Source organism: Varanus komodoensis, unplaced genomic scaffold (genome assembly GCF_004798865.1).
Source record: "Varanus komodoensis strain SLA01 unplaced genomic scaffold, ASM479886v1 scaffold45, whole genome shotgun sequence".
Taxonomy (NCBI): domain Eukaryota; kingdom Metazoa; phylum Chordata; class Lepidosauria; order Squamata; family Varanidae; genus Varanus; species Varanus komodoensis.
In genome coordinates this window covers 2,163,524-2,188,253 of record NW_025336011.1, presented here as the reverse complement: position 1 = coordinate 2,188,253, position 24,730 = coordinate 2,163,524, and the positions used below count along the sequence as shown (strand labels likewise).

Below are 24,730 nucleotides of genomic sequence, written 5' to 3'. Positions count from 1 at the left end.
TCTCAAGTGACTTGCATTTCCAGCACCTTTTACTTTAACATTCTGGGCCCAAATGGCAGAGGGACTTTGAGCAATGACGGAAGGGAGAACTCCTTTTGCTTAGGTTTGGTTTCTTCCAGAGAAAATTCCAAACCACAAACCTTTGGATGTTGTAATTCGCATGTTATGGGCCTACTCTGGGGCTGAAAAGAAGTTCTGCCATCAGGTTCGGGTCCAAAGAGAGCCTGGTGTGTTCTCTCCCCATTCTTAATTTTGGCAGGAGGTGGTGCGTGGAGAATAGGGGTGCAGGATTCATGTCCAGGCCTTGACGGAAAGAAGCATCTCTCTCGCGCGCGCGTCTCAGATGGCTGCCCACATCTCGATCCACAGCTGCCACCCCACAACCCTGAGCTTAATGAGCCTGCAGTAGGCACAGCACTCAACCTCCCCTCCCTTCTTTTTCTCCCTTTTCCTCTAATCACCACCCTGAAATTCCAGGCTGCTGGCAGGCACTGCAAAAATTACTTTCTCTATTTAAAAACAACAGCAACAACAAGGGCAGGCGCCTGCCAAGAGAAACTCAGAATGGAGCAGAAGGCAGGGAGACTTGGGGAGCCTTAATGAGGCTGTGCCAGAAATCCAGCCAGCAGCGGGGGGGGGGGGGCTGTGGAATGGAAAGAAACAAACCAAAGGAGGAGACGTTCGTAACCCCTAAGCCATGACCCAACAAACAGCTTGGACCTTGGAGGAGGTTAAGCCTGCACCTCTGATTTCCCAGCAGAGTGGCTATCGTGGCTTGGGAAGGACAGACGCTGCTGTGGCAAACCACAGGGAACGGAGCAAGGTGGTCCGTGGGGTACATTTCCCACGCAGGTCCTCCTGTGCAAGCCCAGCTAAAATGGGAGCAAAAAAGGTCTTTCAGACAAAGGTTTTCAAAGGCTCAGTCACCAGGCTTCAAAGGGGCGGGGGGAGGTGTCCAGGTGACGCCTTCCTCTGGTAACCCTCCTGAGTTTTCCCAAATTTGCCTTATCTGTCGTTTGTCTCAGTGCAAAAAATGAGGAAAGGAGGGAAGAGCTGGCTGTGAAGAGCTTGCTTAACAGCACTGGGAGCCTTTGAAACCAAAGGGAGCGGTTTTGAATTTGTGTGGATTGCATTTCTGACCTCCCTGCATAAGCAAGGACTGGAAGAAGTTCTCAGCTCTAGGAAGCGGCTTTCAGGACCACTGAAGTCTGAAGTGCAACAGACACACAGTCAGCCATGAAGTTATTTGAGAGTGTGGGGAGGGGGGGTGAGAAAAAGGCCAGCTTTTGAGCTAAGAACTCATTACGAATGAAGGAACCTCCAGGCCATGTTAGTCCATTGCAGGGAGCCTCCTAAATGGATCCCTGCACCGCTGGAAGATTAAACTAGCTTAAAAACTAAAAATAAAGCCTGCAGATGTTGGTATTATTGCAGCACTCCTGCAGGGAACTATTTCCTTTAACTCATACAATCCCACACATTCATACTGTGTAGTTTCTAAAGGCAGGGGGTTTATCCCTGTTGAGAAGTCTCACCCTTGACTTGAGAGCCCCTTCCCTTCAAGCCCAGCTGTGCAAAGGCCAGCCACAGACCCAACCACAACACAACATCACCCTGCAAATATGTTGGACCACAAATCCCATCTTTCCCAGCCCGCAGGTTGGAGAAGCCTGCTGTAAAAACTGAAGGCACTTTTAAGCATGTTCAGGGGTCATCTTCCAAATCTTCCAAGTTTGCGCCATTCTGTTGAGAATGTGAGAGAGTAGCCCTCTCAAACCTGGTGTGCCACTCAGATGTGTGGGACAACAACTCCTATATTCTGCAGACAGGATGATGGTAGTTGTGGCCCAGCACATCTGAGATGCACCAGGCTGGGCAAACTGCGGGAGCATCACTGCCGTTGCATCGCAGCTCAGTTAAAGACCTGGGACCAATCCTTGCTGTGTAAAGCGACAGGTGCTCACATCTGCCTGAAAGCCACTCCAGGGATCGTGGGGAAGGCCCTGCACCAGGGGGTGCAATTTGTGGCCTTCGGGTGGCCCTGGCCCGTGCTTTGCAACTGCCTCAGCCAGCATGGCCAATGGTCAGGAATGGCGGTAGTGGAGCTCCAAGTTCTCTCTACCCTTGCTCTTAACAGACTTCGCTCTGCGCCAGCTGATCGGTATAGAGAACAATGCCAGATATTGCCATCAGTTAAATTTAAGTGTGTGTGTGTGTGTGTGTGTGTGTGTGTGTGTGTATTGCTGGATCAGATCAAAATTCACATAGCCCAGCTGTCTGTTTCCAGCAGTGGCCAGCCAAATGCCTCTGAAAGCTTTCAGGCAGAATGCAGTGGAGATTATAATCCTTTGTCTGGCCTCAAAAGTTGGTGCTTGGGTATGCTCACTTTGACCAGGCATGGTGGGCAGAGCAACATCAAAACAGACGTAGAACATTCAGTGTGCTGCATGCAGGGTTTGCTTCTGTAAAAGGAAGGGCTCTGCTCAGAGACAGACTCTCCACCCAATATAGGGGATCCCCTCTCCCACACATCAGCCCCTTCAGGGGGTTTGCCTGAGTTCATGTAGTATTTTCAGGTGTCTGGGAAGGGTTGTCATGGGAAGGAGGGGGCAGAAAGACCACTCCCATCATTGCAGCCTAAATCTGGATCCACGTCCTCCTCTAATGTGCCGAACCCCATATTTAAATTAACAGGGAGCCCCTCCTCAGGTTATGCTGCGGAAGCCATGGTGCCCGTGCCTTGGAGGTCATTTTGGAAGTGGATCTTAAACACCTTTCAGCAACGCAAACTGAGGCCATTGAAGTATAGCTAGACTGCTGCCGCTGGAGGTGTGCATTGTTTCATGCTCCCCAATAGACACCTGCGTGGCAAAAAAACTCCTGACATTTTAGGAAGAACAAGCCTTGTAGGGCATTTGGGTGCATTGCTTGGGGGTGGGGGGAGGCAAGCAGGTTGAACCTGCAGGAGCACTGAACAATCAACTACACTTGCAGTGTGAAGTGGCAAGGTCTGCTCATCCCCATCTGAGCCATACCACTTCATTATGCAGCATAAACCAGTTGTTAGACTATGACTCCCATCATCCTGTTTCGGCTGGGATGGACAAGTGCTGGACTCTCACAACATCTGGAATGCTGCAGATTCCCCAGAGAAGGGACAGTGGCTCAGTAGTGGAGCATTGGCTTTGCATAGAAAAGGGGCCAGGTTCAAGTCCCTGATGTTGGCAGGCAGTGCTGGAAAAAGTCCTGCTCAGAACCTGGAGAGCCACTGCCAATTCATGTTAACGCTACTGGGCCAGATGGGCCAAGGGTCTGACATGGCAGCTCTCCAGGCAGCTTCTTGTATTCCATGTGCAAGGCATGAATGTATTTACAATCAAACAGTTGCTGACTGTATGAAGATAGGCGTGGTGTGTATAAGAGGCCTGCTACCAGGAAGAAGTCTAGCAAAACTTTGCATTCAGCACAAAGCGAAACCTTGCTTCATTTGCCCAGGCTCCCCTCTGGCTGTCACCTCTTTGCCTCTCCTTGGAAACACTCAAGAATGGAAGGCAGAGCTCAGGAAGGGGAGGAAAGACTTCCATGGGGCTTGCAGGAGGATGGGAAATCAAATCTCCCCACAGCTCTGAGCAACTGTCTGGAAGCTTCGAAAGCTGAGCTGGCACAGGCAGGTGGTTGCACAGCTGCGCCATTTGGATCATGCGCTCCCATCAATATTCATGAGGCAGCCTGGCCAATCAGCAGAGTAGCTGTCATTAGTGAGCATCTGGCTAGTGAGAAGAGGTTTGTTCTGTTTTTTTGTGAGGTTGTGGTGGGGGGGGGGTTGCAAGTGAACTTCTTTTGACATTTTGAGAATTTTCCTCTGTAGGTTTCAAAGTCCTCTTCTCCCGCCCTCCACCTGTGCAGTTGGCCGAGTCCCTGCTGAAATGCAGGCCTCAAAGCCCTCCTGCAATGTAGAGCTACGTCCAAGGAGAGGTAAAATACCGAGGGGCCTCGGCCAGTATTACACCACAGTTCTTTTAAATAAGTGCTTGTTCCAGCACTGTGCTCGCAGCCACCGCTTTGTTCCTCCCCGCACTGCTCCGCTTCAGACCCACCGTCCCTCAGGACAGTAACAGTGGTGCAGAAGAAGCAGTCGCACTGGCAGCTGCTTGCACGTCGCCCCGCGGTCCTCCGAGGCATGAGGAGGATCTGTGCCACTGCAGCAGGTCCCACGGTATTAACAAACACGTAAGAAGAGTCTGCCAAATTTACATTAATTGCCCCTTCCAACTTCCTTGGTAAGGGAGGTCAGCATGCTTGCCCCTCCTCTGCACATCACTGCAATGGACCCACCACTGCATTTAACTTCACCAGCAGGGTGCACAGAGGGAGTGGAGAGGGGACCCAGCGCTAGTCCGCCAGCCCGGGTCCATGCCTTCCCCTTCGCTTCCTCCTCGCTTCCTCCTTGCATGTCATGTCTTTTTAGCTTGTAAGCCTGTGAGCAGAGACTGTATTATTTTATTGATTGCCATGTAAGCTGCTCTGGGAGCCTTTTTGATAGAGCAGCAGGATACAAATGCTTTAAATCACTCAACCCCTGAAACTACTTGGGAAATTCATGGCTGAGAGTAAAACTGGAGACTTGGTCTCTTAGCCACCGTGACACGCTAGGACGAAGCATCAAGCTGAAATGCATCAGAAATTCATTTGGTCTCCTACTAGAAGATGGACCTCTCATCCAACAGCAGCTCATACACTGTTGCCCCAGATGTGATGGGGAGGACAGTTGGCCACTAGCAGAAGGCCTTTCCACTAAGCAAAATGGCCTACTGAGCAAATCATTCCAATTGATTCAGCCATCTTTAGAATTTAAAGTTAAAAGTGCAAAGTAAACCCACCCATTCCCTCTGAAATCTAACTTAAACATCACCCGTCACCAAAAAGCTCTTCTACCACCCACAGGGAGTAGAGTGGACCCAAAAATCACAGGACTTTATTTGGGGCTATTGTTAAATGTTCACCTGAACTCACCAAGGTCACAGGAATGTCCTTGACTTGTGGTTACCCTGACTGACTCCACTCTGCTCCTCTTTACACTCACCCATTTCTATGGTCAGGCACCTGAACTAGCTGGCAAGTATTGATTTATGAAATGATAAGCATGAGCTTGGCTGCAATTATTCACTAGCGAGAGGATGGCACTCTGCAAATGCTCAGCGGCACAACAGAATCCAAGGACCAAATTCTGCCTTAAATCAGAATACTGCCTAAAGAGAAAAGGTTAAATCTAACATTCCTAGAGGTTAGGTAGAAGGCAGTGCAGTATTAATGGGCCTGGTGCTAAAATTGTATCTTATTTTATATGCTCTAGCTTTTTTCCTGTATCAAGTTCACATGCCCACTTCTGGGCAGTATTACAGATCTGCTGTAGCAATACATCCCATCCTCCTGTGCTGTAGTGTCTTGCTGTTGGGAAGCATGACAGCTCCAGTATATGGGTGGGAACAAGCACGGGTTCATTCCCAGTTCACTGACACCCAGAAGGATGGGCACTGCTAAGATGGGAAAGACCTTTGCAACTGGTCGTAGCATTAACCCCCAGAAACCTGCTAGAGGAAGTGCCTTCCCCAGCACAGCAAGTGCATGTTCTTTTGACATTTTGTGGTTTACATTCTAAGATAAAAATATCTTTTATTTTTATCTTGGAAAAATAACAGCAGTGAACGGCTAGCAGGATGCATGTCTGATTGGTGCACTGTATCTAGACCATTCTGTATCTACCTCAAGCTCTGCGGCATTGCAGTTGGCTGTGCTGCTTAAAGTTGGGACCTTCTTTACATCCTTATGCCACTTTACCATCCCTTAGCAACTTCCTCTTAGAAAGCAAACTGGAATGAAAGGTATTTTCCCCACAGGATGTGATATGCCACAGTTCTTTGTATGGAAGTTAGGTTCAAGGACTGGAAAAACCAAGAGGGTGATAGAGAACACCACTTTTTGACCATCTTGACTATTTCAGCCCTTCTGTTCTTCAGCTTTTCAACAGCTTCCATGTCACCTTTCTAAGAGGCCAGCCACCAAAAGGTAAGAAATTCCTGTACTTCAGGCGGAATTATTTCCTTTTTTTTTTTTACAATACAGACCATTATGGAAGAAAGGATGTCACCATCTTATCTCCCCCACCCTCCTTTGTGATCATTAAAATATAGCATAAATGAAAAAACAGCATAACCACATAGGGCCAGAGAGGAATAAACAGAATAGAAATATTGATATGACCAAGTATTGGAGTAAGAGCTATGCTTCTTCACAAGTTATGTTTTATTGAGAGGAGGCAGAGGAGTTTATTTGAAGAGATCAAGCACTTTTAGTTAAGGAGATGGAAGTTTTTTCCTCCAGTTTTTTAAATCATACCCTGCCAAGCAAATGTATAGTTTCTGTAGCAGTTGCCCTAACATTTGAGTATTTCTCCCTCCAACTTCTTGGACAAGAAGCTTGCTGCATCATGATGTAAAAAGTGTGTTGGGGGAGTGAGGGAAGAGATTAAATAGATATCATCAGAAGCCATTACTGTGTCACACAGCAAACTGTGTGTGGTGGGTGGAACAAAGAGGAAAAACTTTTAATACCTCATTTTCAGTTCTATATTTCACCCCACTAGGAAGAAGAATTAACAAGTCAGACAAGGAATTTGCAAGTTATTGTATTTCAGCCTCTAGGATTTCTGCTCTACTGAGATCAACATCAAGTGCCCTTCCAAACAGGGGTAGTGTGTGTGGAGAGTACTTCCTTTCTGAAGCATGTCATGGATTTTATCAACCTGTCTGGTTGTGAGCTGTGTCAAGGCAATAAAATACTGCAGGAAATTTCATTCCCCCAGACACGCATCAAGCATGTGAGAGAGCTACAGACCACGTTCCATTTTCCTTTCTGCATTCTTAGCATGCCCCTCTTAGCTAGACTTCCATGGGGGGGGGGGGGCTCAAGTGCTAATGAGCTGGGAGGGTGCCTAGCCACTCATCCCAGCTGCACAGTGCTCCACCAGGGGAACCCAGATGTGGGCCTGGCATTCATGACCAGCAGGTGGGCCCTCTGGCTCAGTGTAACAAAGGAACGTCCAACCCCAGGCGAAGCATTTTCCATATACCTACAGGAGAACAAAAGACAGCTGGGCCTTTGCAAAAAGCACTACCAGTTATGGATGCGGGGTGGAAGGGAGCAAATACAGCCAAAACAAAACTCAGATGGCCTGCCAAAACCTACAAATGTGGGCGGAAGCATTCCACTGACAAGCCCTTGCTGGAAGCCACTCTTTCTCTGCAAAGGAGGATCAAGATACAGCAGCAGGCGCAAATTGCAGCATTTAGAGCTCTATCGGTATTCCCAAGCATCAGCTTCATCTCCGCCAGCCTCTCCATAGTCCAGGCTTGATTGTTCATTCCAGTCACTAGTCAGAGCACAAGCACCAGGCTCTGGAGAGCCCACAAGCAATGTGCATTTCCAGGAAGAGGCCAAAGGTCCCTCTCCAGTGCCAGGTGCATCCCAGGTGGCCCCTTTCCCTGCTTGCTTTCACTGGTCCTTGGCAAGGTCAGCTGATGCTATAGAGCCACCCCGCAACTGCCCTGCTGGATGGGGCTCCTCTTCCTCGGAATCGGGGCTCTCCAACTGGCTGTCTTCCATGCTGACATCACTCCAGAGAGGGAGGGGCTCGATAAGGCTTTGGGCAAGATGGCTCCCTCTGTCAAAGCCTGATGCACTAGAAAAAAGCAGAGCTCAGTTTCAAGATGGGAAAAGAGACAGAATGCTTTCTTCCTCAGCTCATTTGCAGAACTCTGTTGCCCAGAGCTCCTTCGTCTAGAAGCATGGCAGTCAGCACAACCTTCTGTCTGTCATGCTCCTTCCGAGTCCAGTTCTCAAGCCCAGAACCAAAAGCTGACCTGCCCAGGGTGCAAATCCAGCTCTAAAGAGTTCGCCACAGGGTCATCCCCCTTTCCTCACATCACCAGTCAATTGCTGCACCCCTGCCCCTGCCCCTGCCCCTCTGGCATTTGGTGGGTTGCTTTCTTCCCTGCTCTAAAAGGTTGAATGGTTCTAACACTTGGTTACTGGCAGTAAGAGCTTGAACCTAAAATATTCTGGTGTTTTTGGTATTTAGTTCCCTCCTTATTGCCTTGACTCTTGCCCACCACAAAAATGTGGCCTGCAAAAGCTGTTTCAAAAGTGAATGCAGCCCTTTGGCCAACAGACTATGGTCAGGCTTGCTCTCTCCAAATACTAGCAATCTTAAAGAGACAAGGCACCACGCAATCACAAGATGCACCCCAGAATCACTGCCAGGGTTCTTCTCTTGGAAAGTGTGGCAAAGCTGCTTTAACCAATTCCTAAGCACAGTTGTGGATTTGAGAGGAGGGAGGTGGGGGTCAGGGGATGGGCAGGGGAGGAACCAGCATATCTAGTAGAGAAAACTGCACTCAATCCTAAACACATGCTGTAATTCTGGCCCCACTTAAAGAAAACAGTACAAAAAAGACAAACAGTACAGAGTGTGTTTCACAGGTTCAGCGTAACAGCATCCTTAAGGGAAAAAACCTTTCAGAACAAGGATTTTAAATTCCCTCCCTACTGAAAATCCTACATTCGGGACATTATTTTCTTTAGTTATAGGGAATGGATGCAACTAAACATATAGCAGGATGACTAATGAAAGCAAGATCATGCCTTTCTGTTTCCTGAATGGTGGTGTCCAAGCCATGCCCACTCACTTAATGAAGACGCGGTCCTACTAGGGACCAGGTGCTAATCTCTGCTCTCTACCCTCCCTTGGGGAGACAGAAGGGACAAAGCTGCACTTGCATGCGGCTGGTTCCCCAGCCAAATATAGATCTTCCTCCATCACTTTCAGTCTGGTTGAGAAGGAAGGCTAGAACATTTACATGCCAGTTTTGCTTCCCAGCTGTCGGCATGTACAGAAAAAGCCCTCAGACATCCATTCCACTTTACCTGCTGCTGAAACCCCCTCTGGCTAGCAGAGCCACGTGGCCACCCTCCTCCTGCACCCAGCCGCAGTTAGACATGGCATAGCGCAGAATGGCATCTGTGACACTCAGAGGCCCCCGGCCCTGGACACACGCCTCTATCTCTGGCACGGAGAGCTGGCTCTGGAGGAAGAGGTGGAGCTGGCTGTCCGAGAGGAATACGACGTTCTGCAACACCCTGGGGGAGACAGCAAGCACACCCTGGTGAGATCTCTGGCAACAGCCCGACTGTGGAACCCCCTGTTATATTTATTTGGTTTCCCACCTTTCCACCAAAATAATGGTGCTCAAACCAGTTAACAGTAATAAAAACAAAATTAAAATAAGACAGTTCAAACAAACATAAAAGCAAATGGATAAACCCACCATTAAAAAGAGCAATAATAAAAGAAAAGCCCTCCCTACCTTGCAAAGCTAATCTACTCCCTCTCTGATGACCTCCTCTTGCTTTATGGGGGCTGCAGGGCAGGAATCTGTGGGAGAAAGAAGGGGCTTGGGGCTAGTCTGGCTGCTCTCCTGGCTTTGAAGAAACCAAAGATGAGGCTGGGTAGGGCCATGGTGTCCCTCTCCTGGAGTGAGGCTCAGCCCTGGGAAAAAGAAGATGCTACCCAGCACAGCTGCATGTCTGAATTTAAGTCTCTGCACGTGAGGGCCAGGAGGGCAAACATAGTGGTGGGTCTTGCGCCAAGGGAAGGCCTTCCACAATGAAGCACAGTAAGGCTCGGATACTCGTCCAAGGGGAACAGCCATGGCCCCCACATGGTCTCTCTCTCAGGGCCAGACTAAGTCGTATTTTTAATTCTCCCAGGCTTTTAAAATATTTGAAGGGCAGTATCCAACTATGCCATTCCACAAATGCCGTAGCACTAGTGGAAAACAGGGTCCAGACGAAGGATAACCCAAATTATGGCTGCAAGTGTAACACACAAACAACTGCTCAGAGGAAAGATTCAGCGGAGCTCATCTAGTGCTGTCTGAGTTGGTGGGATGCCGCCATTCCAGCCTGCCATGAGCATTCGCACGCTCTTACTTTAGTCCCTGCAATGCGGTTTTAGCCTTTACCTCGGATTACCATCTAGTTGTGTTGCCATGCTTATTAGTCGTATGGATTTGGGGGAGATTTTTTTTTTTTTTTTGCATTTTTGCAGGATTATTTTGTTTTGGGGAATGCCTAGAGAAATTTATCAGTAAAGTAGCTGAGGCACAATCCAGTGAGGCTGTCTGAGCTCAGAGAATTACGGACATTTTATGCAGGGCAAGAGGAAGCCACCTCCTTATTCCTCCCACTCTACAAAGTGGCTAAATGGCTGACCGCCAGTGTCGAAGTACACGCTTCAGAGCAGGAGGGAAGGAGTGTGAGGTGCCCCAGGCGGTGACCTCCACTGCTCCCTGTGGAATGCCCCCACTGAGCTTCTCGGATGTCAGTGCTTCGGACTCCAGAGAAACAGCCACCATGCTTTTTCCCACGCTGGCTGTGAGCGGTGCCAGAGACCTGAGTGCCGATCCCCAGCCCTGAGGTTGGAGAGATTTCCAGCCTCCTAGCTGGGAATCGACACACCTCATGACTATCCAGCAGCCATGGGACTGCTGTGTTAAAACAGAAATAAGCCTGGCCCCTCTTCCATTTTAAAAGAAATATATTTTACAGGGCTTTCCAAAATGGGATAAACCCAATCTATAGCCTATGCTTCCAGACAGATTTGTTGGTCACTTTTTTCACCCTAAAGAGAAGTGCAACTGAAGCAAAATTCGTTTATATTTTCACTCACGGAGAGGTGACTAGCGGTCCTGGCCAGCATGGGCAATGCTGAGGAATGAGGGGAGTTATAGGTGGAAATATATGGAGGACCAGACATTGCCCTCCCCTCTCCTATGCTGAAGAGTGGGATGGGGGAGAGAAATATATTAATGGGAATGCAAGAGACTGAAGGGAATCTTCCTGTGATCTCTGAAAGATATGCCACAGCCCCACCCTCTTGCCTCGATCTGGTGGCAATACCAACCTGGACGGACCCAAAAGACTTGAACATTTCTCTGCACAAACCTGTGCAGAGTCATACCTCTGCCTTCCACCACCTTTGCCCTGCATTTTTCACTCACTTCTCCAGGAACTGTTGAAGTCCTTGTCTGCGTTTCTCGATGAATTCGTCAGTGCTGCCTGCAAAGAAAGTGGACTTCCCTGGAAGCTCTGGGACAGGCCTGGAGGGGGGATGGATGGTGAGAATAAAGGAAGAGTCCCTCAGGTTGAATGCATATGAACAGGGGAAAAGAGCTGCCTCTAGCATTTGGAGTTACTCCGCATCAGCTGGTGTGTACTATTAAGAAGGAAATTCAGAGGAATTGCAGTGATTTCCTAACAGGAATGTAAGAGCTTCCAGTGCAACTAGCACATGGCTTCTTCCATTCTGACAACAGTAGCCACATGGGTCACTGAAATACTAGTTTTCCAGCAGCTGGACTGTTTTATCATGGCAGTTCTCCTTACCAGAGTTCAGCATCTGTGTAAACTGAAGCTGACACATTAGGAGCATCCTCAAGTGCTAAGTCAGAAAGCTGTATTTACAGAAAAGTTTAAGATCTTAAATCAGCCTTTCCCAACCCAGTACTTCCAAGTGTTTGGAAGTCCAGGTACCAACATTCCTGAGCACTGATCATGATACTCTGAGTCTGATGGGAATTGTACCTCAAAACATATTAAAGGGCACCAAATTACCCTGATGATCCACTTCACAAAAGAATCATTTTGAGCCAACCAAGTTCTAATAAAACAAATTAGGTTGCTATATAGCGAGTCAAATTATCGGTCTGCCTAGCACAATGTCCTCTTCCAGCCCTGCCATGCCTTTCAGCAGGCAAAGCCAAGGACTGCTTCAAGGACCTTCATGCGAGGAGTTTGCCTTGCCAATGGGCTGTGGCCACTTACAGCACTTCACATAGCTACATGCAGTGACACGCACAACACCCCTTTCTCTTCCCTTCCCAACTGTCCTTCCATGCTTAACGGCAGCTTCTGGATACCCGATGCATTAGAACAGGACCACAGCTCTGATGGAAAAGTTAGTACTCAGAGCATGTACAGGCCTGCATTTTAAACTCTCTGAAAATGTTTTGCTTCTGATTCCCTGCCACTCTCTGGGTCACAACTTAGGAGGACCTGGGTGGTAGGACCCCAGACCTGAGCCCCACAGTCCAGACCCAACTGCACCCCTGGCTATATGCTAGGATTTAAGCACATGGTAAATGCTCCCAGCCAACATATTCATTCGTCTCACCTAGACTTGCATGCGGTGCAGAAAGTCACACAGTGGCAAAGGCTCTTGCTACCACTGTGACATTTTTAGGGTTAGCAGATCCAGCCTAAGGGAACATAGGCTGCTCTAAGGTGACAGGGATTTCAAACTTACACTAAGCCAGCATTTTTTTGGAGCTGTTTCTTCAGCCACACAAACTCACGGTACCGTCTGCGCACGCAGGATGTCTTGGCGGTGAAGGCTTTGCTGTTACTCTGCATGATGAAAAGAGTGTTGCTGTGGGATTTTTTCCCCTCCACCTCTATTTCTTTACCTTAGTCTGTCTTTCCATTTCTCTCAGTCTTTCCAATCTGTCTCCCTCTGCTGGCCACTGCATTAAGGCAGGACCAATATTATGAACCCTTTGCTCCAAAAGAGGTAGTTTTATTAGCATTATGGCACTCAGAGCCAACGTTTTGGTTAACTAACAAATATGCTTGGCTGAGCAAAGACCATGCTTGGCATGTTTGGGTTTTTGCTTCTATTTCCATGTTTAAAAAGATGACTGTGTCATCTTCAATACTTTTTAAAACTATAGCAATGGGTGGTTAGTCTTACTTTTCCTTCAGGGATTCAAAGAAGCACCAATATGAAAGATTTGGCAATATGCGAATTAAGAGGCAGGCAATTAAATGACCAAGGATTCTGCAGTGGGGTGTGAGCCCCAATAAGAGCAGACTTGGGAACCAAGCCAAAGATCCAACTAGCCCAGCCCTCAGCTCCAGCAATGGCCAGGCAGAGAGAGGCTCTAGGAAGCAGCCACATTTAAGATGCTGCTGCCAGCACCTCTTATTTAGCAGCTTGAGCTGGTGGTCCAGCCTTTGGACCTGCAGGTAGGATGCTTACCTGTTTGGCTCTTAGCCATCTCCGAGGTCATCTATTCCCAGCATGGCAGAGTCCTAGACTGGGGAACCGGAGCCCCTACTTTTTAGCCCACCAATTAGCAAGATCCAGTTCCCTGGCAGCTGACTGGGCCATGCCAGCACTGGCGCTGCTCAGTGGCTGTGCATCAACCTTTCTCTCGAGCAAACACTCAGGGTGCTGAAGAAGTGGCGGGAGGGCACAGACAACTCTCCACCAGGAGAGTGAGCAGCCTGGAAATCAAGTTTTACGAGGAACAGTAGAGAGAGCTGGGTATGTTCAGTCCCCACTTTTCGACACTTACATGGAGAAATATTTTGTAGTCCACATAAGAGTTCCAGGAGCCCTCATTCTGTACACGAGGATCTTGGACACGCACAGTGGTCAGCTCCTGGGTGTGGGAGCAGAGGAGAAAAGGACACAGAAGCAGAAAAACAGAGTGAGTCAGAAGGGGCCTCCCAGGCCATTTAGTCTGACCCCCGGCTCTAGCCAACTCCGCTCAAGACTTGCCTACCTCTAGCCTGTCCTTGAACACCCTCACCCATGAGGCTTCAGCCACCTCCTGTGGAAGCCCATTCCATACCCTTGGGGTCCTGTCAGGAAGTACTTCCTGGCATCCAAACTGAACCTTGGTTCCTTGAACTTGGCTCCGTTGGCGTGTATCCTGCCTTCCTCTGCAGGGGAGAACAGGTCTCTACCCATCCCTGTGTGACAAGTCATGTACCTGTATGTTGCCAACAGATTCTCTTGGAGTCTGCTCTTCTGCAGGCTGAAGAGACCCAGTTCCCTCAGTCTCGCCTCATACGCTTTCCCTGCAATCAAGCCACCATCCTTGTGGCCCTATGCTGCACTGTCTCTAACCTGTACAAGACCTTGCTTGAGAGAAGTCCCCTATTCCAGTACCACCCTTGGTCTTCCCACAAGGTGGGATAATTATGGCATGCTGCCCACCCACCCACCCTGCATCCCCTGCTCTTCAGTATGGAGAATAAGCCAAACTGGTTCAGGATGTAGAAAAATCCTGGGCCCAAAGCCAGCTTCCTGTTTCAGCCAGATTTATCCAGAAAGCCCACAGGCTTCTGTTTCTTGCTCCTAGTATCTGAGGCTCAGAGGTTTATTTCCTCTGAATATGGAAGCAATATGCCATTGAGTACTCGATGCTGGGAGCAAACAGAAGGAGGCGAATAGCTGTCAGGAGCAGACCAATCCTCCCAGTCTCTTTCTAACACAGGAGTAGCAAACCTGTGGTCCTCTGAGCTCTGTTGGATTCCGGCTGCAGGCAGCACACCTTTTGGCCAAAAATGACTGGTGCTGCGATCCAGGGACACCTGCTTCCCACCCTTGGTCTAACCCCTGCTTGAAGCCATCTAGTCTAGGAGTCATTAACTACAAGTTAATCATTCATTACAAGAAGAGCCTGCCTTGAATCCATTCTGAACCCAAATTCTGCTGTTAAGAAAAATAAAGATTCAAAGGTATATTCACCTGTGAGAGAGAGAGGGTAGGGCAAGTGTGGCAGAATTTGAATCCACGGCCTAACAGACCAAAAAGGAAGAATGCAGGGTCTGACTCACCGAGCCATACCGCCTGGGGAAATAACAAGATGGTACCGTCCCATGTTTACTCTCCATGGGGAAGAGTTGCACCCAGCATCACTGAGACTGTACCATTCCAGAAGATGGTTCCTCTTGGGCCTGTTATACTGGAGGCAGGCAAAGCCAATGAATAAGTTTGCTGAGTGCACTGACACACACACACTGAACGGCATGCCTTGCCCAGGCTAGTCATGGGCCGGGCAAGCCTGAGGTTATTCCTGAACACTCTGTCTGCACAAGTGCAGGGCATAAATCCAGCCTTCTGCCACCCTCGTGGTTCTAGACCTGGGTGTGCATGGAGAGACAGAAGCAACAGAGCCGGGGGGGGGGGGCCTGAATCCTTTGGGGATCTGACTCAGGCAAGCTCCCCACAACGCTCTGTGTGGGACTTTGAACATGCATGAAACCAGGAAACAATGTCTAGAAGCAAAGTGTCGTATGTTGGGAGCATGGCTGCCCGTGCCAACGCCGCTTAGGTCTCCATCTGCAATGCATGCAGTAAAGATTTGCTAAGTATTCACCCTTTCCCCAAACTCAGATCAAACTCCAGACTTCAAGCTGTTTCTCTTCTCAGATGTTGACTGTTTGTATTTTATTATTTTGTAGCACAGGACAATGGAGCATTAGGTCACATAAGTAATGCTTGCTAAAGCCTGAGGTCTTACCTCTTGTTCTTGCTGTTCTAACATCCTATATCCACAGTCCAGAGGGAAGCATCTGTGCAAGGCAAGAAAAGGATAAAAATGATCACCCACATGCATATTCATACTATAAACCAATAGTACTTCATCCATCAGATTATTAAGCAGAATTGTGGCCTATTCCAATACACATTAGGGCAGGAAACGGAGTAGATGGTACAGAAATCAGTTTTCTGCAGTGTCCACCTTTAGAAAGAAGGCTTTTAGCTCTTGTAGCTATATCTCAGGCAGGCAGAAGTAAAGGGGAACTTGCGTGCAGTCATACCAGAGGACTAACTGCACCACTTCCATCCATGCAAAAACAGGAACGGGACTGTCACCCTGGCCCAACCAGATACTAATGCCCGATTGACAGAGCCAGAAGAAAGTGGTGAGTTGTAGAGGAAGGAGATTGGTTTCTGTTTTCCCTCCACTTCCATGCTTTTCTGTGTCCTGTCTTTCTAGTTTGTAAGTCTTTCTAGTTTGAGACTGCATCTGGTTGGTTGGTTTTTTTAACTGATGTGAGCTGATGAAAATTATAATTTAAAAAATAATTAAAAAGAATAGATGAGCTTGAAGCATGTGGGCAATGCCTAGGGGTTTCAGGCAGAGTTGGAAAGATGGAGCTTCTGTGTCCTGCATCAGGACTTATGTTAGTTGCGAAGTCATGCCTGACCCACCACAACCCCATGGACAACATTCCTCCAGGCAATCCTGTCCTCCACCATCCCCTCGAGTCTACCTAAGCTCACACCGACTGGCCAAAACAAATCTCCCAGAAGTCCCTGCCACTGCATCCACCAGTCAGGAATGCTGGGAGTAGAAGTCCAAGACATCTGGAGATTTACCCATACTACAAGCTGCTCTTCTCACTGTCATTAGCAGAAACAGTACTAAACAAGAAGTTTGGTTTTAATTTGCATTACTTATCTCATTTTCCGAATTCATTCCTTCACCATCTAGGGGTTTTTTCCCCCTAGCACAAGACAGTTCCCCCTCTAGCAGGCAGGACACTTGTCTAGAGGTTGATCCCCCAATTTCCCAAGATCTTGCTCCCTGTACAAAGCAAACACACCCGTGAGAGAGTACTGTCTGCTTTCATTTCCATGCTTCAGCTTGGCACCTGCAAGGGAAATGTGTTCTGGAGAGGGTTTTCAAAGGAAACATGCATTGTAAGCAGATTCTGGCTATACACCTTGTCTCCCTCTGTCTCACACCCTATGACCATCAGGATCAATGGGGCTTACCCCACACCCAGACAAGGAAGTGCAGGAGAGCAGCCCTAAAAGGTCAGTGTGCCCACACCCAATGTAAGGAAGACCTGCAGATGCCATTCAAATATGGCCCAGGAGAAAGTCAGATGTTTTGGGGGGATTCCTAGATCAAGCCTTGTTTCAACCACTAACTCATTAGATGGCTTTTGATCAGACGCAATCTCAAGGCCACCTCTTTTGCTAGGTTAGTGTGCCCTGGCCCTGTTTTATTTCCATGATTCTTGGGTCAGCTCTCCCAAAAAACACTCCAGATGTGTTGAATCCAGTGTGGCACACCAGTTAGAAAGAGGGACTTGAGCACGGGAGATCTGGGTCTAGCCTCCACTTGCCCATGAGGCCTAAGGGTGGGCTTTGGGTGAGCCACCAACTCTCAGCTGAACCTGTGCCACCGGCTTGTTGGGGGGATAAAATGGAAGAAGAGAAGGACTACAGAAGTTTCCATGAGTTCCTTGCAGGAAAGAGCGGGGATATCAACAGAATAAAATATTACTCCCAACATCCCCTTTCTAGAGGGCACCAAGTTAGACAAGCCTAACTTGGGTCGTAGACTCCACACACACACGGGCAACTTTCACCCTCGGCTCCCCCACTGGAAGCAAGTAACATTTTTCTCAGGATTGTAGAAAGAGCAACAGCCACACAGAATTGTAAGCACAGAGTCCAAGTCATACACACCCAGCACCCCGGTCCCAGGAAAGTAACTTCAGCAGTACCGCAGCAGCAACATCTGGAATGGCTCCCTTCCCAGGATGCCGGATGCCAACGACTAGATTTCATGGGGATCTTGAACTGGAACTTCGAGGGGGGTTGCCTCACATCCAAATAAGGTTCCAGGTGCGAGGGCAGCCACACAGAGCCCCAAGCACGTAAGGGCAATGGGGACGCCCTGGGCAAGATGGCCCCAGTGGGCCTCCCATCCACGGAGTGCGCCCACTTCCACCCCGCAGCTGTCAGCACTGCCTTTTGCTTGCCCTCCTGGGCCCCCGCTCCGCACAGCCTCCCAGCCAGAGAGGGCAAGGCAGGCGAAGGCTCCTATTCCTGCCCTTTGTTTCTCTCACTGCTCGCAGGCTCGTCAGCAGGCGGGCACAGCAAAGAGAAGAGACAGTAGCAGAGGCTCCAGGTTTCACAGCAGAAAGTGCTCACTGTTGTCACATTGCATCATGTGTGTATCCCACGTTCCTCCCCCTTGCAGAGACCTCGCTGTGAGGTAGGGTAGGCTGAGGCACAGAGCCTGGCCCAAAGTCGCCCAGTGAGCTTCTTGGCTAGGTGGGAACTAGAACCCAGACCCTCTCAGTCCCAAACCAGCTACTCCACACTGGCCAGCTACTGATGCTGGTCATTAAGGCTGCTGCATGCGGCTTCAAGACCATGCCTTTGGGAAGTCTATAGCAACTGAGGGAAGTGCTGTGGCTGGGGAATTTTCGACTTTGACCCAAATCCTCATATGGGAGTCTTTTAGAAAGCCAAGTGAATTACTTCAGTCACAAAATACAAATCATTTTGCTCCCCTCCTAATCACCACCCCTTGCTTGCCAATGATTCTGCCTTCCTGTCATGTCAGAACATGGGTTGCCAGCACTGATTAAAAACAAAATACTCTGATTTGAATCATAGTGGCCATCATGACTGCAGAAATAAGAGAGGTGATTTCTGTGGGGTTTTTTTAACCACTGTTCTGTAGGTGGTCATTCACAGACCTGATGAGGTGCAGGGCTGGGGTGGGGGGGCACATTTTAAGTTTCTTACAGGATGGTTTACACAGAATCCAGTCACGATCACTGGCAGATTTGGAGGAGCCTAAATCCAAGGCCAGATCGTGTACAAGGTAGAACCAGAAGTACTTCCATGCAAGGCTTTTATCATACAATCACACTGCTTTATTCACAGAATTGTACAGAGGATGTGTTTCCAGAAATGAGCAATATGGCCCTCCATGTTTTCCCCTCACTTACACTGTCTTTTTCTCTTACCAGGAGAAATGCTGTTAAACTAGACAGGAGAGCTGCATAATACCTCCTGATTGATATCAAAAGGAGCCCTCCATCTAGCAGCAGCCTTGCTAAATTTTAAAGAAAAACTCCTGAAGGCCACTGAATGACTAACTTACAGTGAACTTATGCTTCCAAGCCCCTTGAGTGGAAGCTGGCCAGCAGAGCTGATGTGAGGGCTATGACTGGTGCAGGGGAAAAACAACTTCTGGAGGGCAAGGGAGTGATGACCCCATTTAAGCAAACTAATTAGACTAATCTGCCCTTTGGTTGTTCTGGTAGCAGTCCCATTGACTTGCAAAGCCCTTGACAATCCCCAGCCCATCTCACAACAGTCCGGTTAAGTGGGACAGCACTGGGCCCATTTTATTTTCAAAGATTCTGCAAAGAAAAGGTAATTAAAGGCACATTGTGATGGATGTGAATGCAGCTCCAGGCTACGGAATCATCTAAATTGCTTCTTTTACCCCACTCAGCTGGGCAGAGTTCTGTTCCCACAAGGCTCAGAAATGGAGCAGAGGCCAAGACAGTGTGACTACTAAGTTGCCATACCCAACCCTAAATCATGGAAAGCTCAATTTCCAGCCAGCATGGCCAAGGGCCAGCAGAGTTGTGGTCTGACACTGCAGGAGAGCACCAGGCTAAGCCAGGAGAACCCAAGCTCGCTGAGGATTTAATTCCACTCCCGGCCCACCACGATCCAGCCCTGGTAGCTGGGAAGTTAACACATGTGACTGAGAACACGAAGGCAGCTCATGCTTCCTCCATCTAACCACAACCAGTTTCCAGACAGAGTAGGGGACAGGACTCCAGTGTCACAAGCCATGAATTCCAAACAGGCTTGAATGCCAACAGCAATCTTGAGAAGTTAATCTTGGATAAATGTTCAAGCATTTTGTCTCGCAGAACTTGCTTAATCATTATGTCAAGTAGGGAAGACAGATGCCATGTATTTTGTAATTCAGATCACTCTTCTGGGGGAGGGAGGAAGAGACACATAAAATATGAGCGGAGTTTACTCTGTTCCTTTTAGTATTGTTCCTCAAAGAACATGGGGCTCAAGTTCAAAGTGAAGTGCCTTCCCTTCTGTGTTACTGCACTAGCTTACTCAGCAAGAGGCTTGTGAGGCTACTATACAGAAGAGCAAGCTCCATCTCTGCCAGGACAGCAGTGAAACACAGGAAGTATATCCCATACAAAGAAGGGAAGGCTCTTTCTTCAGGCCAAAGTACGCAGAAAACACTGGCTTTAGAAAGCCTCCCAAAATACTAAAACTGTGCAGGAGCAGAAAGAGCAGCCACAAGAGGCCCCATCCCTCTGGCAGTTTAAACCACCCAGCAAGCAAGCGGCCCAGCTGTGGCAGTCTCTGTTCCTCAGTGACCCAGAGGCCTTCCACATTGACACTTGAGCACCCTATCCTCCAACCCCCTTTTCTCTCCTTTTGTCAGAGATAAGCAAGCCAACTGAAGAGCAGCTGCAGGGTGAGAGGCAGGAGGCTTGGTTAGGCTGCCAGAAATGTGTGGGCTGCAGACCCCACCACTAACAGGCCAAAGAAGCTGGAGAGAGAAACTGAAGTTGGAGGCACGGTGTCCCAAACCAATCCCCATCCTTTGTCTTCCCTTCCAATACAGGGAAGGAATTAGCCCCTCTTCTTGTGCCAGGGGTTCAGGGATGGCTTCCCTACCCAAGAACACTCTCTCAAGAAATTGTTTGCTGGCTGGTTGATTTAACTCAGTTGAGTCCTTCCCCATCATTCCTCACCAGTCCTGGACTCACCACACAATAAACATCAACCTTCATCTTGCAGTTGCACAGCCAGAAAGTCTCTACAACTGACCTTTAGGCAACAACATGAACAGGCAAGATGTTTGTGCCTTAAGAACCCTGCCCAGCTCCCTGATTTTAAAAGCGCTGGTTTGGTCCAGAGTGTGTCCATGTGAAGAAGAGGGGGTCTGCTTATGGCCATCTCAATTCACAGGGCTGGAATGAGGAATGGGTAGCTCTTCAGATGTCTTTCCACTGCAAATCTCACCATCGTTAGCCAGCACAGCCAGGGGTCCAGTACAAGAACTACTGGGAAGCCACTGTGAGGGTACTTGGGTGCTTCCCATGGGCAGTTGGTTGACCACTGTGTGGGCGAAATGGACCTTGCTCTGATCCAACAGGACTCTTCTTGTGCTCCTAGGGTGGGGCACAATCTTACATTTGTCTGAGAGAAAGCAGGCAGGAGTTGGGAAGCATCTGTTTTGAGGGAAATAATCACTAGCGGTTGGAGGGGGAATAATTTTGTGATTGCCCAAAAATGCAAGGGAAGGAAATAAGCCACAAGTTTATGGCAAGACAACCAGTCGGAGAGGACAAAGTGCCAAAAGCATATACCGGAGGAAAGATGCTGTGCTTAGGTGTTTCTATGCAAACACTAGAAGCCAGACTAGGAGAGCTGGGGTGCCTGAATTTAAAGATAGAGTGGGCATTATGGCCATCAGGTGGAACAGGAAAATCCAATGGGATACAGTCACCTCTGGATTTAAACTGGATAGGAAAGGGTATACTGGAGGAGGTGATGGTCTAAATAAGGCACAGAGTTCAGCAGACGTGATGACCTAAGGTGTGCAGAATCCTCAACTGAAGCACTGTGGGTGACAATACCAGGCCTCAAAACTAGTTTAGTCACGGGAGTATGCTATGGTCCTCCAGGGGGATCTCAAAATGGAAAGCATAATAAGGTACTGCTGGAATATGTTATGTTATCAGAGGCGGAGCCTGTAGACACCAGCTCCGGAGCAGCTTGGACAGACAAAACTCTGGTATTCATCCTGCTTGAGGGATCCTGTGGCCGCAGGTTTGCCATTGTATGAAAAGAATCCTGGCCCAGATGCATTATCAGTCTGGACCAGCATGGTTTTTTCTCATGTTCTAACACAATAGAGGGTTCTAACAGAACAAAGCATAGAGAACACATCCATTCACAAGGATAATGGTATAGTGTGCCCATGTGGAATAGTGGTTATGAGCATGAGACTGGGACTCCGGTGATCTGGGTTCTAATCCCCACTAACCAAGAAGCCAACTGGGTGACTTTGGGCCAGTCACAGACTCAGCCCAACCTACCTCACATGGTTCTTGTTATGGGGATAAGATTGAGAGCAGTAGGAAGAGAATGATGTAAGTTGTTTGAATGCTTTGAGAGAGAGAAAAGGTGGGATATAAATCTAATAAATAATTGCCACTAATACTGCTCAGAAAATATATAATTTTTCCTGAGCAGTAAATCCAAGGTATTCATCTGCAAGCTTACAGCCTCAAATCTGTCCATCTACTTTCTGATCAATATTCATTTCACAGTTCAGTCTGCTTTCTCTGCAATTCCTCTGTGGAACAGCTGCTTCAAAAACCCTTCCCTTGGCTGTGGCTTAGTTCCAAGTCCCATTTCCAATGTTAAGGAAATAAAGAAACATCTGAGCATGTGCAGAGTTCTTTCTAATCACTGAAGATGGACACTCAACTACTCCCCTTTCCTCTCAGTTCCTATTAGGGAATACAGAAGATCTGAAAAACTAGATCCACAGCACTTCCCTGTTCAAAAGTTACAACACTGCTCCTGGCTCATACACATTCAAGCTTAGGAACCAGACATTTCTGCATAATCCGCACTTTACCATAAAAGAGGCGGTGAGGGCACAAGTTATGAGAAACGCTTGATTCAAATTCCAGTTTCACTAGATGCTAAATGGGTGCTCCTGGAGCAATATCAGAGCATTAGGAGATACACCCACCAATTTACAGTGCTGGCTAATTTTGTTGCTAACCCTCAAAACAACCCCGAGTACCCAGTGAGCTCAGTACAATTTATCACAGATAAATTAGGCAGATTTCAGGCTAATGGGATCTACATTGTGTTTCATTGGAACCCCAAAATCCACCAACCAAACACAGGTGCAGAAGAATATTTAGAATTAAACAACAGGGTATCTCTAAACACACCCTAAATCCAAGGGTATTTACAGTACCAAAACTGACCTGAGCTCACGCTCCTTTGACTCAAAAGTTCACTTCCGATTATCCCAAGTTTTCTTCATTGCAGCAGCCTAATTTGGGTGGAAAATATCATGTTAACATTACTGCTAAACATTTGGAGTCAGCACCCCTTTCTGATCTATAGCAAACAATCCAGAAAGAGAGTCTTTTTGGCTAATGGGGCAGAATAGAAATCTAATAAATAAACCCACACAGCAGAAATTAGAGGGTCCTCTGGCACACCCACTTGCAGGCTCATAAACCTCAGCTTTTGCTTGCTTTCCCCTACAGGAAGCCAACATTCTCAGTTCACTCGCCTGTCAGTAGCAAATCCTCAGGAGCTGGGTGTAAGTACTGATGAGGCATGGCTCTCTTTGTAACACCCCACCGCAAGCCCACCTCTCCCACAAGCAAAGTGCAAGAAGCACCCCTTTTCTCTACGCTACAAGACAGGCCTTTACATCGCCCAACCTGTCAGCAGCAGTCGAAGACGCACACGCAGGATGGGGGAAAGGCGGTGGGTAAGTGAAACGAGACAGAGCAGGCCGAGTGTGCATCTATTTGCACACTGCATGCACTTGCATATCACCAGCTTGGGGGGGGGGGGAGATGACGAAATGCCCGCAGGTCTGCTAGAGCGAAGCGGGAGGCGAAGGAGCGTCGGAAAATAACTCCAGGTTCCCGAAGTTTACAAGTGAGGCCTTCCGACACAGCCTCCAACCCGCGCAGCAGAGCCCTGGCGGGGCAATTCTCTCCACGATGCACGGCAGAGGGAAATGGTACCTCGCCGCTTCTAACGGGAAACGAAAGAGCTCACAGCTGCGCCTGCTGCACGTGAAGCGGCGACTCTGCAGCGGAGAGGGTCCGCCGGCCCCGCTCCACTGAGCCCCCCAGCATCCATTCACGACTGCGTGCATTCTTAACGCCCGTCCCTTGCGAGTCGGAAGCAGGGACAAGGAGCACCGGCAGCCAAGCCACCGCTGACCCCGTATTCCCTTGCAGCCAACCCCACACCGACCCACAACTCACTTGCTACCTTTTCTTCCTACCTTTAGAATGGCCTCCTCTCCACGCTATTTCTCTTTTCCAAGTATATTTTGAAGAGTGCAAATCCTTTACACTCACAATCCAAGTTACGTCCTCCTCTCTTGTTTGTTGTTTTCCAACACCCGCCCAAGGCGGTCTTCGTAGACGCGGCCCCTTTAAGAATGCCAGGACTGACCGTCATAGACAAGCGCGCTCTCGCTCTTTTTAAAGCTAATTGCCACGTGACTCCGCCTCCACTGCAAGGCTCAAGACGTGTGGGCCGATGGGAAGTGTAGTTTCTACCCCGAGCAAGAATTAATAACCTGCAGGGTCGAAATTTCATTGTATTCCGAATTCCTTAGTAATGAATTGGCTTCTGCACACGCCCTGGATTAACTCATCCTAAGCAAAAGCGCTGCTGGTTCTGTACTAAAATCTAAGCATGCGTACTTGAAAACAAGTCCTACTGAATTCATCGGGGCTCCCACGAGTAAGTTTCATTCAAGTATTTTGAGACTTAAACATGCTTAGATGGGCTATTGTTCTTTGTACTTACCTAGGAGTAAGTGTTATTGAACACAGTAGAACTTACGTCCGAGCGTAGGATGGGGCAGATATTGGGTGCTTTTATAAATAGGAATTGGACAAATAATCGGCCACCTGCAATAATACAATGGGTGGAGAATTTAATGAAGCATTCGATTTTTCAACGGGCAGTTTCTAGACATGATTTAGGAATGGGCAAATATATGGACATGTGGGCTGCCTTTGTTGAAACATATGCATAATCATCTTTAGCAATACTTGCTACATATAAAATGTAGAGGTATTTATAGAACGTGTGCATGTAGTGTTATAGATGATGCTAAATTTTATGTTAAGTTTTATGGAAGAAAACTAACATTTTAATCGATTTTGGTCATCTTCTCTTCCCCTTTACGGTTCTTTAGGCTTTGCTTTGAAACACCCAATAAAATTGGAT

The 24,730-nt window shown here is 48.3% G+C and overlaps 1 protein-coding gene across 2 annotated transcripts; it reads right to left on the bottom strand.

The window, feature by feature from the left end:
* Positions 1 to 6,669: 6,669 nt before the first annotated feature.
* SNX11 (sorting nexin 11) lies at positions 6,670 to 23,951 on the bottom strand. Of its 2 annotated transcripts, none has more exons than XM_044444703.1 (8): positions 23,759 to 23,951; positions 22,726 to 22,793; positions 15,429 to 15,480; positions 13,473 to 13,559; positions 12,422 to 12,522; positions 11,118 to 11,216; positions 8,983 to 9,195; positions 6,670 to 7,738 (listed from the first exon to the last, which is right to left on the bottom strand). In XM_044444703.1, the coding sequence occupies exons 3-8, from the start codon at positions 15,450 to 15,452 to the stop codon at positions 7,552 to 7,554; spliced, it is 711 nt and encodes a 236-aa protein (XP_044300638.1). In that variant the 5' UTR covers positions 15,453 to 15,480; positions 22,726 to 22,793; positions 23,759 to 23,951; the 3' UTR covers positions 6,670 to 7,551. The 2 variants fall into 2 exon arrangements, with proteins under 2 accessions (XP_044300638.1, XP_044300637.1); XM_044444702.1 differs by having other exon boundaries at positions 23,772 to 23,951.
* Positions 23,952 to 24,730: the final 779 nt, after the last annotated feature.

Bases quoted from the DNA above. Each gene is read 5' to 3' on its own strand.
- SNX11 (XM_044444703.1), bottom strand. From the start codon at position 15,452: ATGTTAGAACAGCAAGAACAAGAG. The intron at 12,523-13,472 runs GTAAGTGTCGAA...TTCATCATGCAG, and splicing joins ACTACAAAATATTTCTCCAT to AGTAACAGCAAAGCCTTCAC. The intron at 7,739-8,982 runs GTAAAGTGGAAT...GCTTTTTTCTAG, and splicing joins AGAGGGGGTTTCAGCAGCAG to TGCATCAGGCTTTGACAGAG.